The sequence below is a fragment of the Taeniopygia guttata genome, chromosome W (genome assembly GCF_048771995.1).
Source record: "Taeniopygia guttata chromosome W, bTaeGut7.mat, whole genome shotgun sequence".
Lineage (NCBI taxonomy): Eukaryota > Metazoa > Chordata > Aves > Passeriformes > Estrildidae > Taeniopygia > Taeniopygia guttata.
In genome coordinates this window covers 15,769,830-15,784,009 of record NC_133064.1, presented here as the reverse complement: position 1 = coordinate 15,784,009, position 14,180 = coordinate 15,769,830, and the positions used below count along the sequence as shown (strand labels likewise).

The window sequence follows — 14,180 nt, the reverse complement described above, 5'->3', positions numbered from 1 at the left end:
AAAAGAATTTCGTTTTGATGGACCCATACACTATCTGTCAATCATATGCTGCATGAACATATGCCCATATATAACTTGAGGGGAGGGGGATTTGGAGAACTTTCACCTACAATATTGGTATTTTAGTCAAACAGAAATATATAAGGAAAGTTTAATCTGAGAAATATCACTTTTAGGAAACAAATAACAGGGAAATTGTCAAGCAATGAAAATTTCACTCATTTTTGGCAGAGACCAAGCTTTGGTGGAAGTGACACTTCCAGTCTATGGGACCCAGGGGGCACATCCCTATATTTGGCTGAATTAACTTTAAGACTGTCAATCTTGAGGCTGGAAAAATGTTTGAGTGTGGCATCTGCCCTTCTAGTAACAAAAAATATATACACTCTGCAGTCAACAAGTAAAATCAAAAGCAGGTCTGCTCTATGAATACCAGTATCAGCAGACAAATTTGTTTCCTTCAGATAATTTACATATTTAATGGATCCAAGAAGAAAATATTCTTTAAGATTTGAAAATATTATAAGGATTCCTTTCTTAGAAAGTAGCATTTAATGGTTCCCCATTTTCTGAGATGCCAGAAACAATTTTATGGTGGACACAAACCAACATTCAACACCTGATATTGGCTACAGTAAGTAGAAGTTTTAAAAATGAGACTCTTGAAAACTTAAACTTAAAAAACAAGTATTAACATAACTTCATTCTCTACTACAGTTACATAGTAATCAGTTTCCTAACAAGAATCACTATAGCTGAGAAGCATGAATTGTTAGCTCAGACATGATGAAAACATGTGCATGCTATTTGTTTGCTTTGCAAGAAAATTTGTTTTCTGTTTATTTCTTGTTATCTAGATAGCTGACAAAGATTTTTTCTAGTGCTGAAGATGCACTTGATATCGTATTTTGTGAAGATGAACATTACACTGCAGCACACTACATGCTGACTAACATTCAAGTGCTTCCCAGAACATCTGATTTACACCAAATGAGACTAAATTAATGTCTATAACTTGCTAATGGTAAAATAACCACAGTTACAATTTCAGATAAATGGATACTTGTATTTAGAACAACTAATTCTAACATAGACTGAAAGCTGATTCCAGCAAATCCTCATATTTTTAAACATATTACCTCTTTGTTTCCCCTTGTTATAGCTATCTTATAAACACTGATTTGCTATGACTTTGACATTCAAATATGTTCTTTAAGCTGCAATATCTGAGGAATAGACTTCAAACAATCTAATTACTACTAAGAAGCCTGCATGTTACTGTAAATTTAGTCAGAACAGCTTTAGACAAGCTTTTCTATCCTGATAATGCTGGTTTCCTCACATTTTCATTCTTCAGCCTGTAAAGGAATTTTTGTAGCATGGTTTAAAACAATTAAACCCTAGCAAAGAGCTATACCATACATGGATAAAAAGCAAAGTCAAAAATATTTAATTTATAATACAATTGTTTTCTATACCATACTACGTTCTAAATCCACAAATAAATAAGTTACAGTGTTTTAAAAGAAAACATTTACTTCTCACCTAAAATGATTGACACTTGTTTTACTAAGGAATGAAAGCACAAATGAACCCGGTCTCCGATCACTCTCTCGAATAAGGTAACTTCCAGGTTTTTCTGCTTGCCAAAGACGCTCTTCTGCAATTGTTCTGTCGAGTTTTCCATGATACCACCTAAAAAACATGTAACAGTGGATGTTCTTAAAAGTTAAGGCTTCTGTTTATTCTCACAGAACAGAGCTATGAAACTAATGAAAGATCTCAGTTGCAATGGATAAAGATCCAAACCTTTATTTCAAATAAGGCTATCAGATGTTTACATGTGCAACCTCTCTCAAATTACTTATTTCCAACACGCAGAATTTGGAAAGCTTCACAGGTTCAAATAACCCATTTCCCCAAATAATTCACACTGGAGAAAAGCACTCTGAACCATCCAAAGGGGACAAAGGCTCTCTATAACCATCTTTTTTTATTCCCCAATTTGTTCATTTTCAGTAAATAAGTAGTACCAGAGGTAACTGATATGCTGTATTTTAAGCCCACTCAGGCTTCCATTCAGGCTACAATACAACCTGTTTCTCAAACAACAAACACAGATCACAGTATCAAAATCTGCACCTAAAAAAAATTACAGCATTCACACCAGAGTATATTTCAGCCAAAATGTCTTCCCCAAGTACAACATGCAGCCTATTAAGAGCAAATACAAATGCATGGTAACTCACAGACTTCATAATATGACAAAAGAACACTTCAGTTTAAGTCAAAGGCTAAACTCATTAAAACATTCCTTACCCTTTCCTCAATTTTGACCTCTTTCAACCCCAAGCAATCAAATGGGGGAAGCAGCAGTGGAGGGAGCAATCGAAGCAAAGCCAAGTGTTGGTCCCAAAACCTTTTAAAAACGAAAACTTTTATACAGCTAATGTTTTATACTATTTAAATTATCAGCTATTTCAGACCATTAACCTATTGATTCTACCAATTTACACGTCTTGCAAAAGTTGCATAAAAAGTGTTTTAGAAGTGATATGAAAGTAATCTTTCGGCCTAAAATACACAAGAAAAAAAAATGAAAAATTGCAGTTGAGAGTAAAAATACCTAACAAAACAGCTTAGCAGGTAATAAAAATCTTGCAAAAAACATTTTTTTCCATAAAATAGAAATTCTCAAAGCCAACTTTCACTTCCATCAGAATGAAAGTCAAATAAAAAAATTATACAGATTACATATAACAGCAGAAATAGTACCAGTGCCAACACTGTTTTCATTGGCAAAGCTGCAGTCTTGTAAGTATAGCCCTCTCCTTTGCATCTCCCCATCCTGATTAAAACAAGTTAAACCAGTGAAAGAATTGTTTTGTCTGTACACTGTATTGCATTTGAGGCAAGGTTAGAAAGATCCTATCTGTGGTGGGTTGACCCCAGCCAGCATCTAACCACACATACAGCGGCTTGCTCACTCCCCCAACTCCCAACAGAACAGGGTAGAGAACAGGAAGAACAAAAGCAAGAAAATTCCTGTGTTGAAAAAAAGTTTAATAAGTGAAGGAAAAAAAGGAATAGGCTAGTGGAAACAGAAAAAAAAACCCAAAGCAATGCAAAGTCAATCACTCTCTCACTACCTCCCACAAGCAGACCAACGTCCAGCAAAACTGAGCAACGGCTACCTTGGAACACACACCCTCTTTTTTTTTTTAATGTTGAGATGATACCTGACATGGCATGGAACCCCTAAGGCCAATTTCAGTCAGCTGTCCTGGCTGTCTCTCCCCTCAACTTCTTCCCACCTCTAACCTACTTGCTGGAGGGCAGAGGGAACAGTGAGAAATTGAGAAAGTTTTAACACTCTGAACACACTATTCAGCAACAGTCAAGATAGCAGTGTGTTATGAACACTATTTTAGCCACAAATCCAAAGCAAAATGCCACCAGGGCTATAATGAAGAAAGTTAACTCAAGCCCAGTCAGAACCAGGACACCCTTAGATGGCTCTATACCATTTAGAATTTTATAGGTTGTCATGGTTATACGCTGGCACAATGCCAGCGCCCCATGAAAATACAACCTATAAATCGAATGCTGTGAAATGTGATCGGGAACGGAGTAAAGCAGGCCAAACTTAATAACAAAGGAAAAACTTTATTACACTACTACTACTACTACTACTACTATAAAAGGAAAAAAAAGAAAAGAAAAAGAACCACACAAAAATCAAAATGAAAACCTTCCAAAACATTCCTACTCCCACCACCCAACTCCAACAAACCACAGCGAGACCCATTTGGATACTTAATCAAGTTTTCACGCTTCTATATAATCAATACTGAGTCCATTGGGGAAGAGAGGAGTCCCCCTTGCACCATAGACCCCCAGGAAACACAGCTGCCACCTCTTGTGTTTCCATGTCACACGTGGCACTGCCCAGACACACCGGCCAGTGTGACACTCTCCTCTCCATGTCACAGTGCTCTCACCACCATGCATGGACAGAGACTGCTTATAGGGCCCCTTTAAGGATGCTTTGCCAAGGACCACCAGGAACAACAGTCCAGTGTCGCATTTCGGGACTAGAGTCCCTCCCATTTTCCCCTGGGGCCGAGGGTCCAAGGACAGAGATCTCCTTCTCTTTTTCTCTGAAGACGGAGGGCATCCTCACCCCCTCCTCAGCTCTCTCTGTCCATTCCTGAACTGGTAGTTGCTGAAGAAGGTCTCTTGGCTCACCAGTGCATCCCCCTAAAATGCAGTCCCTCTTGAAAGAAGGAGTGGTTCAGTCTATGGTAAACAAGCAGAGTCCAGCCAAAAGCCACTCCATCATCTCCCCCCAACCTTCTTCTCTGAACATCTGAGGTCCCAGGCTGTCTCTCTTTCCTTCAAATTGAGGAGGAGTAATATTTCATAAAGCCTTCATTTCACAAGAAAGGGTTAAAATTCCCAGACTCCCTGGACGGCTGAAATCTCAGCCCAGGACTCCGTCTCCCATCTCCCACGCTGGGCATCTTCCCCTCCCTTCTCCTTCTCCTCTGCCGGCAAACTTCCAGGTGTCTGCTGGCTATCTCTTTTCCCTCTAGCTTGGGGGGGGGGGAACAAAGACATCCCAGATGTTCTCCACCCTTCCGTCCGAAAGAGCTGGCCCAGCTCAGTTCCGATCCTTCACCCCCTGGCCTACCTCTGCAGGCCGCATGGCTCCCCTCCCCCACCCAGCCCGGGCTGGGGGGGGAGGTCTGTACCTTGCAATGACCGGAACCAAAGAAGAGCGAGTCCTCCTGGGAATTCCGCTTTTAACCCCTCTGTGTTCTCAGAGGCGTGTCCACCTTCAATTGGTCACCTTAAGTGTCAGTATCCAAACCTGACCCCTGACTGGATTGACCTCTTCCTTCCAAAAAAAAAAATTCTCTTCCCGTGTCAAACCATGACATAGGTCAAGATCAATAACTTAAATTTTATGCTGTTCCAACTGCCAATTGCTTAATGCATTCAGTTAGAAGCAATGCTTAACACCTCTCAACTTCACACTGTGAAAAATGCATATTTTATGATTGGCTTTTCCTAAATGTTACAATGAATATTATATGCGCAATGTTAGAAAGTTATGCTGGATTAATTCTTTTAAGTAGTGTGTTAAATGTAGTTTTAGGTTACAACATAATGTTAAAATAGAAACTCTGTGATATAGGATTTGTTACAAGCTCAAGCAGGAAGATGAGATAATCAAGAAACTCCTCACACAGAGATGTCAGCGAAGGGGGCCCATAAAAAGTTACAGCCTCCTTTTTAGAAAAGACAAACATTCTTCCACCTTCTCTCTGTCTTTTTGGAACTGTTATGTGTAGTAAACATAATTCGCGCCATTCCTTGTATAAAATGTGTAATATTGGATACTTGTTAGATTACGCTCGTTTGTGTTAGCCCCCCCCCACCCCCGCAGGCGAAACCGGGTGTATATTGGAAACTGATTTACAAGTAAGAAGGTGCGGCTCACCAGGAGATGGGCCCTGTCTGGAGAGATACGGGGACCCCAGGCGCTGATCATCACATGAACGCCCAGAGATGGATATCACGGAAATCCTCGGGCAGATACATGTGAATGCAGCGTTCCCGTAAATTTCATCAAGGGATTCAAAAACTCCGGGACACTGAATTGTTCTTCCTGTCCTAGGGTGACGTTATGGTGTTTGTATCTCCAATCGTGTGTTCTGTTTACGTTTGATATTATGTTCTGTGCTTTCAGAACTGACTCTGAAAGTGAAGGTTTGTTTTGCCTTGTTATCAGCTGGTTCACCTCCCCCCATGGTCTGCTGACTAGAAAAGGCTAGTGCTAGCTGGCTGGCTTTTGCTTTGCTTACTTGCTTGCTTGTCTTGCTTGCTTTGCCTGCTTGCTTGCTTTGCTTGCTTCTGCTTTTGCCTTTACTTCCTAGTTAGATTAACTAAGCAGTCCAATTCTTTCCCTAGACTGTTGCTTTTCCTTTCCTCTTCCTGAATACCATACAACCTGCTCCGGACTGGGATCTGGGAAACACCAAGGAACACCAGGAGCCTGCATTTTGTGATCTGCAGCAGCCATCCCCAGTGCTAGAGAGCAATCCCCAGCGTCCAGACCCGGGTGACCACTCCCAGGAAAGACTTTCTAAATTTATTCATCTCTTCAAAGTAGTAAAAGAGTTTTGTTATCATCTAGTGTTGTTAATTGTTTTAGTGCTGGGGAGTGCTTTGTTCGTTAAATAAACAGGTTCTTTTCCACTTCTCTCTCAGAAGAAATTTTTCCCTGAACCAAGTAAGTAGAGAAGAGCCGTAGAAGTTTATTTCCTGGAAGCTCCTTTCAGAAGGTGTTCCCCAAATTTACCCTAAACTAAGACACTTCCTCATCACCAAAAAAGAAAATCTTATTAACCTATGGACTCTGAATAGAAGAAAAGACTGATTGCTGAAATCTTGGCTTCGGGCGGAATTTTCCCTATAATAACTGCTTGTGCCAGGATGGAGGTGTGTGGGCATAGGGGAAAAACCTCTCCTGAGGCTGACTCCTTGTCCCACACCCAGGTTCGATCCCCGGGCTCGACACTGTGGGTTTTTTTCCGTGGCTGGCGTGATAGAATTTGGCCGCTAATAAAACTATTTTTATTTTTAATTTTGCTGAATAAATTTTCATTTATAACAGAACCAGCAAGATAAAGGAGAAGTTGACAAAAACCAGAAAAGTTCTTAATTTGCAAGGAATTTATGTATCATGTATGAGATATATGAATATGCAACCGGCTATTGCTTTTAAGGTTATTCCTTTGTTCACAAGGTATGCTTTTCGTGACTTAGTGTCCAAGAGCATCCGGACTTCTGTAATTCTTTGCTTTTTATTGTCTTGTAATTGTCCTAACTCTAAACTTTATTACTCTAATTGTATTATTATTTTTATAACCATTTTATTATTATTAAACTTTTGAAATTTTAAAAACCAAGTGACTGGCATTTTTCACAACACCAAATATGATTTCCCCCAAAGAGATGCAAAATGGTGTCTTACCTCGCTATGCAAAAAGGAAGCTGTCCCTCTGGCCATGACTTTTACCAAATGTATTAATTTCAAAGACAAACTCACTATTACTAAGATTTTAAACTTTCATCATTGCCAAGGACAAGATCCCTATAATTTCCAGTCACCTCTTATTTTCTTGCCTAGTCCTAACTAGGAAGACTTCTGTATTTTCAACATTAAGTTCTAAAGTTTTAAATTATGTTGGAGGTTAGGATTTGTTCCTCTTCCTTCCTTCCTTCCTTCCTTCCTTCCTTCCTTCCTTCCTTCCTTCCTTCCTTCCTTCCTTCCTTCCTTCCTCTTTCTTTCTTTCTTTCTTTCTTTCTTTCTTTCTTTCTTTCTTTCTTTCTTTCTTTCTTTCTTTCTTTCTTTCTTTCTTTCTTTCTTTCTTTCTTTCTTTCTTTCTCTTTCTTTCTTTCTTTCTTTCTTTCTTTCTTTCTTTCTTTCTTTCTTTCTTTCTTTCTCTCTTTCTTTCTCTCTTTCTTTCTCTCTTTCTTTCTCTCTTTCTTTCTTTCTCTCTCTCTCTCTCTCTTAGGGAATTTTTCTCGCATTTGTTGCCTAAGACCAGAACGATGAATACTTAAGAGAGACAAAGGATGTGGCCAAGATGAGGGGAGGGGTGCAGCTGGCTGCAGTCTCTTAGCTGGGGGGTTTTATCTTGGGAAGTGCAGTGATACCGCAAGATTTTGGCTAGGGGGGTAAGGGGCTGGGGTCCTCCCTCGCTCTCTCTCTTGGGACCAGAGGGGAACAGTCGGGCTGGTGCTATTGTGGGGCAGAATTCGCTGCCACCGGGGAGTTCAGCCCTTTACTGCTTCTCCTACCGTAGGTGAGCCTTTGCTCGTAAGAGCAGACGTTGAACTGGGACCTTTTTCAATACCCAACCTCACTGGGAAGGACCCTCACCATCTACTCGGGTGGCTCAGGAAAAAACCAGGGACCCTGACCCCCTCCGGAGGGAGTGTCTCCTAGCTGCTTACGGCAGCTGCCTGCAGCAGCCCATCTGCCGCCACCCAGCCCCAATGTTTTCTGCCACTGCTTCAAGGCTTTTTACGACCCTTTAACCTGACACCCCATGCCCGCCCGGACAGCCCGCGGCTTCCGGCATGGCTCGAGTCTTTGCTACACTTTGCCACACTAGGTGTGTCTGTCTCTGCTGTTCTAGCCTGCTGCTCCGAGGTTTTCCTGCTGCAGTCCATTCAGCATCCCGAGTGGCACTGACACCGGCTGACCCCCGTGAGTTTGCCCCTTCTTTCTCTCGCCGGCTGAGTCGCCATTACCCACGTGGAGAGGCAGCTGAGCTCGAGCCACAGCGCCCCCTGCAGCCATGGGGCAATCATTACAGTGGCCCTGACAACTGATAACTACGCCAAAGGGGAATGAGATTGACAGCCAAGAGAAAGAAGGCTGTTATTGGTTTTCTGGTTTTGTTTATTGTTGCTGCCACTGTTCTTGTTTGTTTGTATTGTTTATACATACATACATATATATATATATATATATATATATTAAAAAAGTACTGTTATTCCTTTTCCCATATCTTTGCCTAAAAGCCCTGTAATTTCAAAGTTATAATAATTTAGAGGAAAGGGGGTCACATTTCCCATTCCAAGGGAGGTTCCCACCTTCCTTGGCAGACACCTGTCCCTTAAACCAAGACAAGTGGCAACAATTCATAGAATCATAGACTATGCTGAGTTGGAAGGGATGCATAAGGATCATTGAGTCCAACTCCTAGCCCTGCACAGGACAGCCCCAAGAATCACACCATGTGCCCAAGAAGATTGTCCAAAGGCTTCTTGAATTCTGTCAGGCTTGGTGCTGTGACCGCTTCCCATGGGAGCCTGCTCCAGTGCCCAACCACCCTCTGGGTGAAAAACCTTTTCCTAATATCCAACCTGAATGTCCCCTAACACAGCTCCAGCCATTCCCTCGGGTCCTGTCACTGGTCATGAGAATGAAGAGATCAGCACCTGCCCCTTCCCTCACGATGTTGAGGACTGCAATGAAGTCTCGCCTCAGTCTTCTCTCCTCCAGGCTAAACAAACCAAGTGACCTCAGCTGCTCCTCATATGGCTTCCCCTCTAGGCCCTTTACTATGTTTGTAGCCCTCTTTTGGATGTTCTCCAATAGCTTTATATCTTTCTTATATTGTGGCATCCAAAACTGCACAAAAGAATCAGGGTTAAGTATTGTAGGACCTTTTAGGACTGCGGCTTCGAAGGGTAGTCGTGTGGCCCATTCCCTCAAGGGTACAGGGGGTGGGAAGTCCAGCTTGGGCAACATGCGGAGGCCAGAACCCCTGACTCTGAGGCTATCTCTAGGGAAGAAGGATAGCCAAACCTCAGGGGAGGTGGAAGGGGTCAGGGTGAGGGCCTACACGGACCAGTGATTCTCTGGCAACAGGAATCCACTTCGAGTAAGTCTAAGAGGTTTGCTAACATTTCCTTCCTCTGTGCAATAAAATAAAGGGAAATGTGCAGGGTGCTGAAACTAGGTCAGTGGGGAAACTTAGGGTATCAGTACTTAAGGTTCTGGGGTGTCGAAAAAAGGTACCTTACATAGTCTGGGTGGGCAAGGCATTGTTATAAATGAAAATTTGTCCAGCCAAATTAATATGAAAAAATAAAATATTTATTTTGCAATCAAATTCTATCTAGCCAGCCACAAGGAAAGAACAGAGCCAAGCCCGGGGTCAGCCCTGGGTGTGCAACAAAGAAGTCAGCCTCAGCAGAGGTTTTCCTCAATGCCCATACACCCCCATCCTGGCACAAGTGGTTTTTATAGGGAAAATTCCGCCTGAGGCCAAGATTTCAGCAATCAGTCTTTTCTTCTATTCAGAGTCCATATGTTAATAAGATTTTATTTTTTGGTGATGAGGGAGAACAATTTAGTGTCCGGAGTGAGCGCTGCATTCACATGTATCTGCCCGAGGATTTCCATGATATCCATCTCGGGTTGTTCACGCGAACGAGATCAGCACCCGTACCTCCCCAGACATGGCCCATCTCCTGGGGAGCCGTACCTTCTTACTTGTAAATCAATTTCCAATATACATCCAGTCTCCCCTGCGAGGGTGGGGGGAATCCTAATACAAACATGTATACTCCAACAAATATTCAATATCACATATATCATATTAGAAATGGCGCGAATTATATCTACTACACATAACAATTACCAAGGGGGCTTCCAGGAGGAAAATTCTTATTCTTTTTCCTTGGTTGCCCTCCTTGTCTACTGTGGGTCTGACCCATAGTGACTTTTAGTTACTATAAGTTTTTGGGCTGGTAAAAACTGCTTGCTGTTACCGTCCCCTTTAAAAAGTTCTGTTTAACCTTTTTTTTACTTCAGAGATGACATATGGACTCTGAATAGAAGAAAAGACTGATTGCTGAAATCTTGGCCTCAGGCGGAATTTTCCCTATAAAAACCGCTTGTGCCAGGATGGAGGTGTATGGGCATAGAGGAAAGCTTCTGCTGAGGCTGACTCCTTGTTGCACACCCAGGGCCGACCCCAGGCTCGGCTCTGTTCTTTCCTTGTGGCTGACTAGATAAAATTTGATTGCAAAATGAATACTTTATTTTTTCATATTAATTTAGCTAAACAAATTTTCATTTATAACAAACTTGGTGACCCCTTACGTGATCTGGTTTGGGGGTATCCAGGGAGTTCCCTATCCTTGATCCGGGTGGCGCCCTGCTGATTTCTGCAGCCAGACAGGACTGCGGTACTCCACGGAACCAACCAGATTCCAAAAACAGGCGAAAAGCCACGTTAAGGAAAGGGTATAAACAGGCCCAGACCTCTCGGAATTCGGAGCTAAATCTCCGAGGCTGCAGCAATTTTTCACTCGTAAAATCGACGTGCACGAAGAATCCAATCGGGAAAAGGAGCCGTAAGTACTGCATGGTTGGGTGGCGCGTGGGTGGGTGTGTGTTTGAGTGAGACGTGGCATAGTCACGGCACGAGTGAGGACCCCAATATGCCGCAGTTTCACTAGCCCGTGAGGGAGGTGGTCGGCTACGGGGGAAGCGAAAGGACTCGGGTATACTCACAACACGCATACGACCTGAAACTCTGGGAGTTACAGGGATCCATCCACGGATGGGTCAGGGAGGGAAGGTACGTTCTCGTGGACTCGAGAAATTGGTAAACATCACCGGCTCTGGGCTCGGGGAGCCCAGGAGAACAGGTAAAAGTGAGCTCACTCATCTTCCAGCCGAAAACCCACAGACCGGTTCGCTGTGTGGTTATTAGGTTGGCAAGGCACGGTCGGGGACAGACCGGTTTAAACACTTGGTGAAACTCGGTCCAGGACAGGACTGAAATACACATTTTAGCACGCGGGTAAACTGACTTCTCGGAACGACTTGCGGACACTGACTTGGAATACGGTAAGGAAAACTTTTAAATATGGGACAAGGGAGCAGTAAAATACCCCTTAAGTTAATGTTTTAAAAAGGCTGCGCAGCCCCGTGCAGCCACAGGCAGCGTGCCTCTGCAGTTGTTAGAACCCGCGCGGCAGCAGCGGAGGCGGCGGTGCCGGCTCGGAGGGAGCGGGGGGGGGGGAGAGGGGCGGGGGGAGGCTCCTACCTACCCCGATAGTGGCGGGGGACGGCGGCATGGCTCCTGGTGGCTGCGGGGAGCGCCGGCGGGGGGAGCCCGGCTCGGGCTTCCCTGCCGCGCACAGGCAGCGCTGGTCGCCGCTCGGCCACATGGCGTGGGGAAACCCGTTCCTGCAGGCGGCAGTTTTAAAAGCAGCACAAGCTGCTGCTACTACTCTGCAGGGCTAAAATCTAAGTGCTTTTCGCTTCTCAACCAAGGTTTTTAGAAATCGGTAGCGAATTTGTTTTGTTTCTGGTCAGTATAAAGTTGTGCTGTGCATTTTACGCCTAAAATGGGAGTGGGACAATGAGGAGCTGGATTATGCCAGGCTATGGGAATATGCCAGCGCGCGGCTGTTTGCTATTAGGACAACTGGCTGCAAGGTAAGTACAGGGAAAGCTGCCACCCCCATACCAAGTTCCTCCATCACAAGCACAAGTCTCAGCAGCCCCCCCCCACCTCCAGATCAGTCTGCATCGCCCCTAATGCACAAATATCAGCTGCAGACACGCCGAGACTTTCTCAACTTCCCCCCTCATCTCACACAACACGGGGACACACACACACACGCTTCTCACTGGGGAAAAACACATCTGCTCCCGCCAGTAGCACTCAGTGTAAGAGGAGGAGAAAAAACAGAGGGTAGCGATAATGAAAGGAACAAACCTAATCTATACCTGAGATAAATAAATGGTCAAATTTCTTCACTGAACCAAGATGTGCCCGAACAAGTTCGCTGTGTAGATAAGGAAATAGTGGTTAAGAAAGAACTGCTTGTGATATGTTTGCTATATTTGCTTGGTTCTGAAATGGTGCCTTAAGTTCCAGGGAAAAGTAGAAAACTCACCAAATAAGGAAAGGCCATAAAGGGGATAGAAGGGGAAGACTACCAGCCTTCGTCCAGATGACCACCAGGAGGCAGAAAAAATACACCCTAGCAACAGGAAGGACATGCGCAGAGTACACCTAGAAGGCCACATCAACAGGAAATAATACTGTATAAAAAAGGACTGGAACTAAGGCTCAGTTGCGTCCCGTGGTGGAGTGGAGACTCCCCGGCCGCCCAGCGCTGTATTTGCCCGTATTGCTTGCTTGCTAAATTGATAAAACTCATTTTAGAAAGTGACACAAATTGGTCCCGTGTCGTAATTTATAACAATACCTTTTAAGGGAGTCCCAGCCTCATCATGTTTGTATAAGTTCCCATACAGGGGATGAAAAAAAAAAAAATAGAGAGAGAGAAATAGAAACTATTAATAAAATCTGTGTTGGAGATGTTTTTTGCGTGGAAGAAACAGAATACAATTTATTGGGGAGGGATTTAATGGTAATATTAGGAAAAAATATAAGTGCAAAGGACTCACAACTCATGGTAAGTTTATACTACCTAACTACTGAAGATGAAAAGAAAATTAATCCCAGGGTCTGGCACACTCCAAGGGAAGCTGGAAAATTAGACATGAAACCAATTCACATTGAAATTAAGAGACCAGAAGACCCCATAAGGGTAAAGCAGTATCCCATCCCTCTAGAGGGAGAGAAGGGATTAAAACCAATAATAAGGATTTAATAAAAAGGGGCACCTTAGAACCCTGCACGTCCAGACATAACACACCTATATTAACAATACAAAACCTGATGGCAGTTACCCACGGTCTCTAATCCTTATACTCTATTATATATAGTGTAATTGACCTAAAGGATGCCATTTTATACTTGTAGTCCGGACTACTTTACCTTCCAGTGGGAAGACCTGGAGACACAAAGAAAACAGCAAGTAAGATAAACTTCTCTCCCTCAAGGGTTTGTAGATTCACCAAATCTTTTTGGTCAGGCCCTTAAACAGGTGCTTAGCAATATTGTGCCAGTCCCTAGGACCAAACTATTTCAATATGTAGACGACTTATTAGTAGCTGGCTCGAAAGAGGACGAAGTGAGAACTAGAACTATAGCAATGTTAAACTTCCTGGGAGAACGAGGATTGAAAGTTTCAAAGTCTAAATTACAATTCACTGAACCTGAAGTAAAATACTTGGGGCATTGGCTGAAATTGAAATTGGCTGAAAAGAAAAAAAGAAACTAGACCCAGACCGGGTGGCAGAAATAATTGCATTGCCCCCCCCCCCCCCTTCCCCAGACAAAAAGAGAAGTCAGGTGTGGTAGATAGGGACAGGCGGAGCGGAAGACCAACACGGGATGTGACGGAAAGATAGACCCATCCCCCTCTCTCTCTCTCTCCCCCACGCTATCTTCTAACTCCAGAAGTCTCAGAGGAATGCAGCCACACCGGCCCTAGTAAATTTCCACTACCCAACTAGCCCCTACGACCCCCAACCCCCCTCTGACGTAGCAAAGACCCCTAAAAACTATTTAAACCCACGAGATAGGATAATAAACGCTTTTCAACCGTCTGCCATATTGGTGTATGCGTCTGTTGATTAGCCCGAGCAGCCTGGCCGAGAGCAGGCTACCGTGCTGCCATCTGAACCAGGTCCCTGGTTGTCTTTTATAAAGGCAACAGTC

General features: G+C 43.5%; 1 protein-coding gene across 1 annotated transcript in view; it reads right to left on the bottom strand.

The window, feature by feature from the left end:
- Nucleotides 1–14,180, bottom strand: part of LOC116806888 (ras GTPase-activating protein 1) — a 168,801-nt gene that overhangs the window by 116,892 nt on the left and 37,729 nt on the right. The window contains exon 2 of the mRNA XM_032744707.3: nt 1,546–1,695. Within this exon, the coding sequence (XP_032600598.1) occupies nt 1,546–1,695 (150 nt within the window). The remainder of the gene's footprint in view (nt 1–1,545; nt 1,696–14,180) is intronic.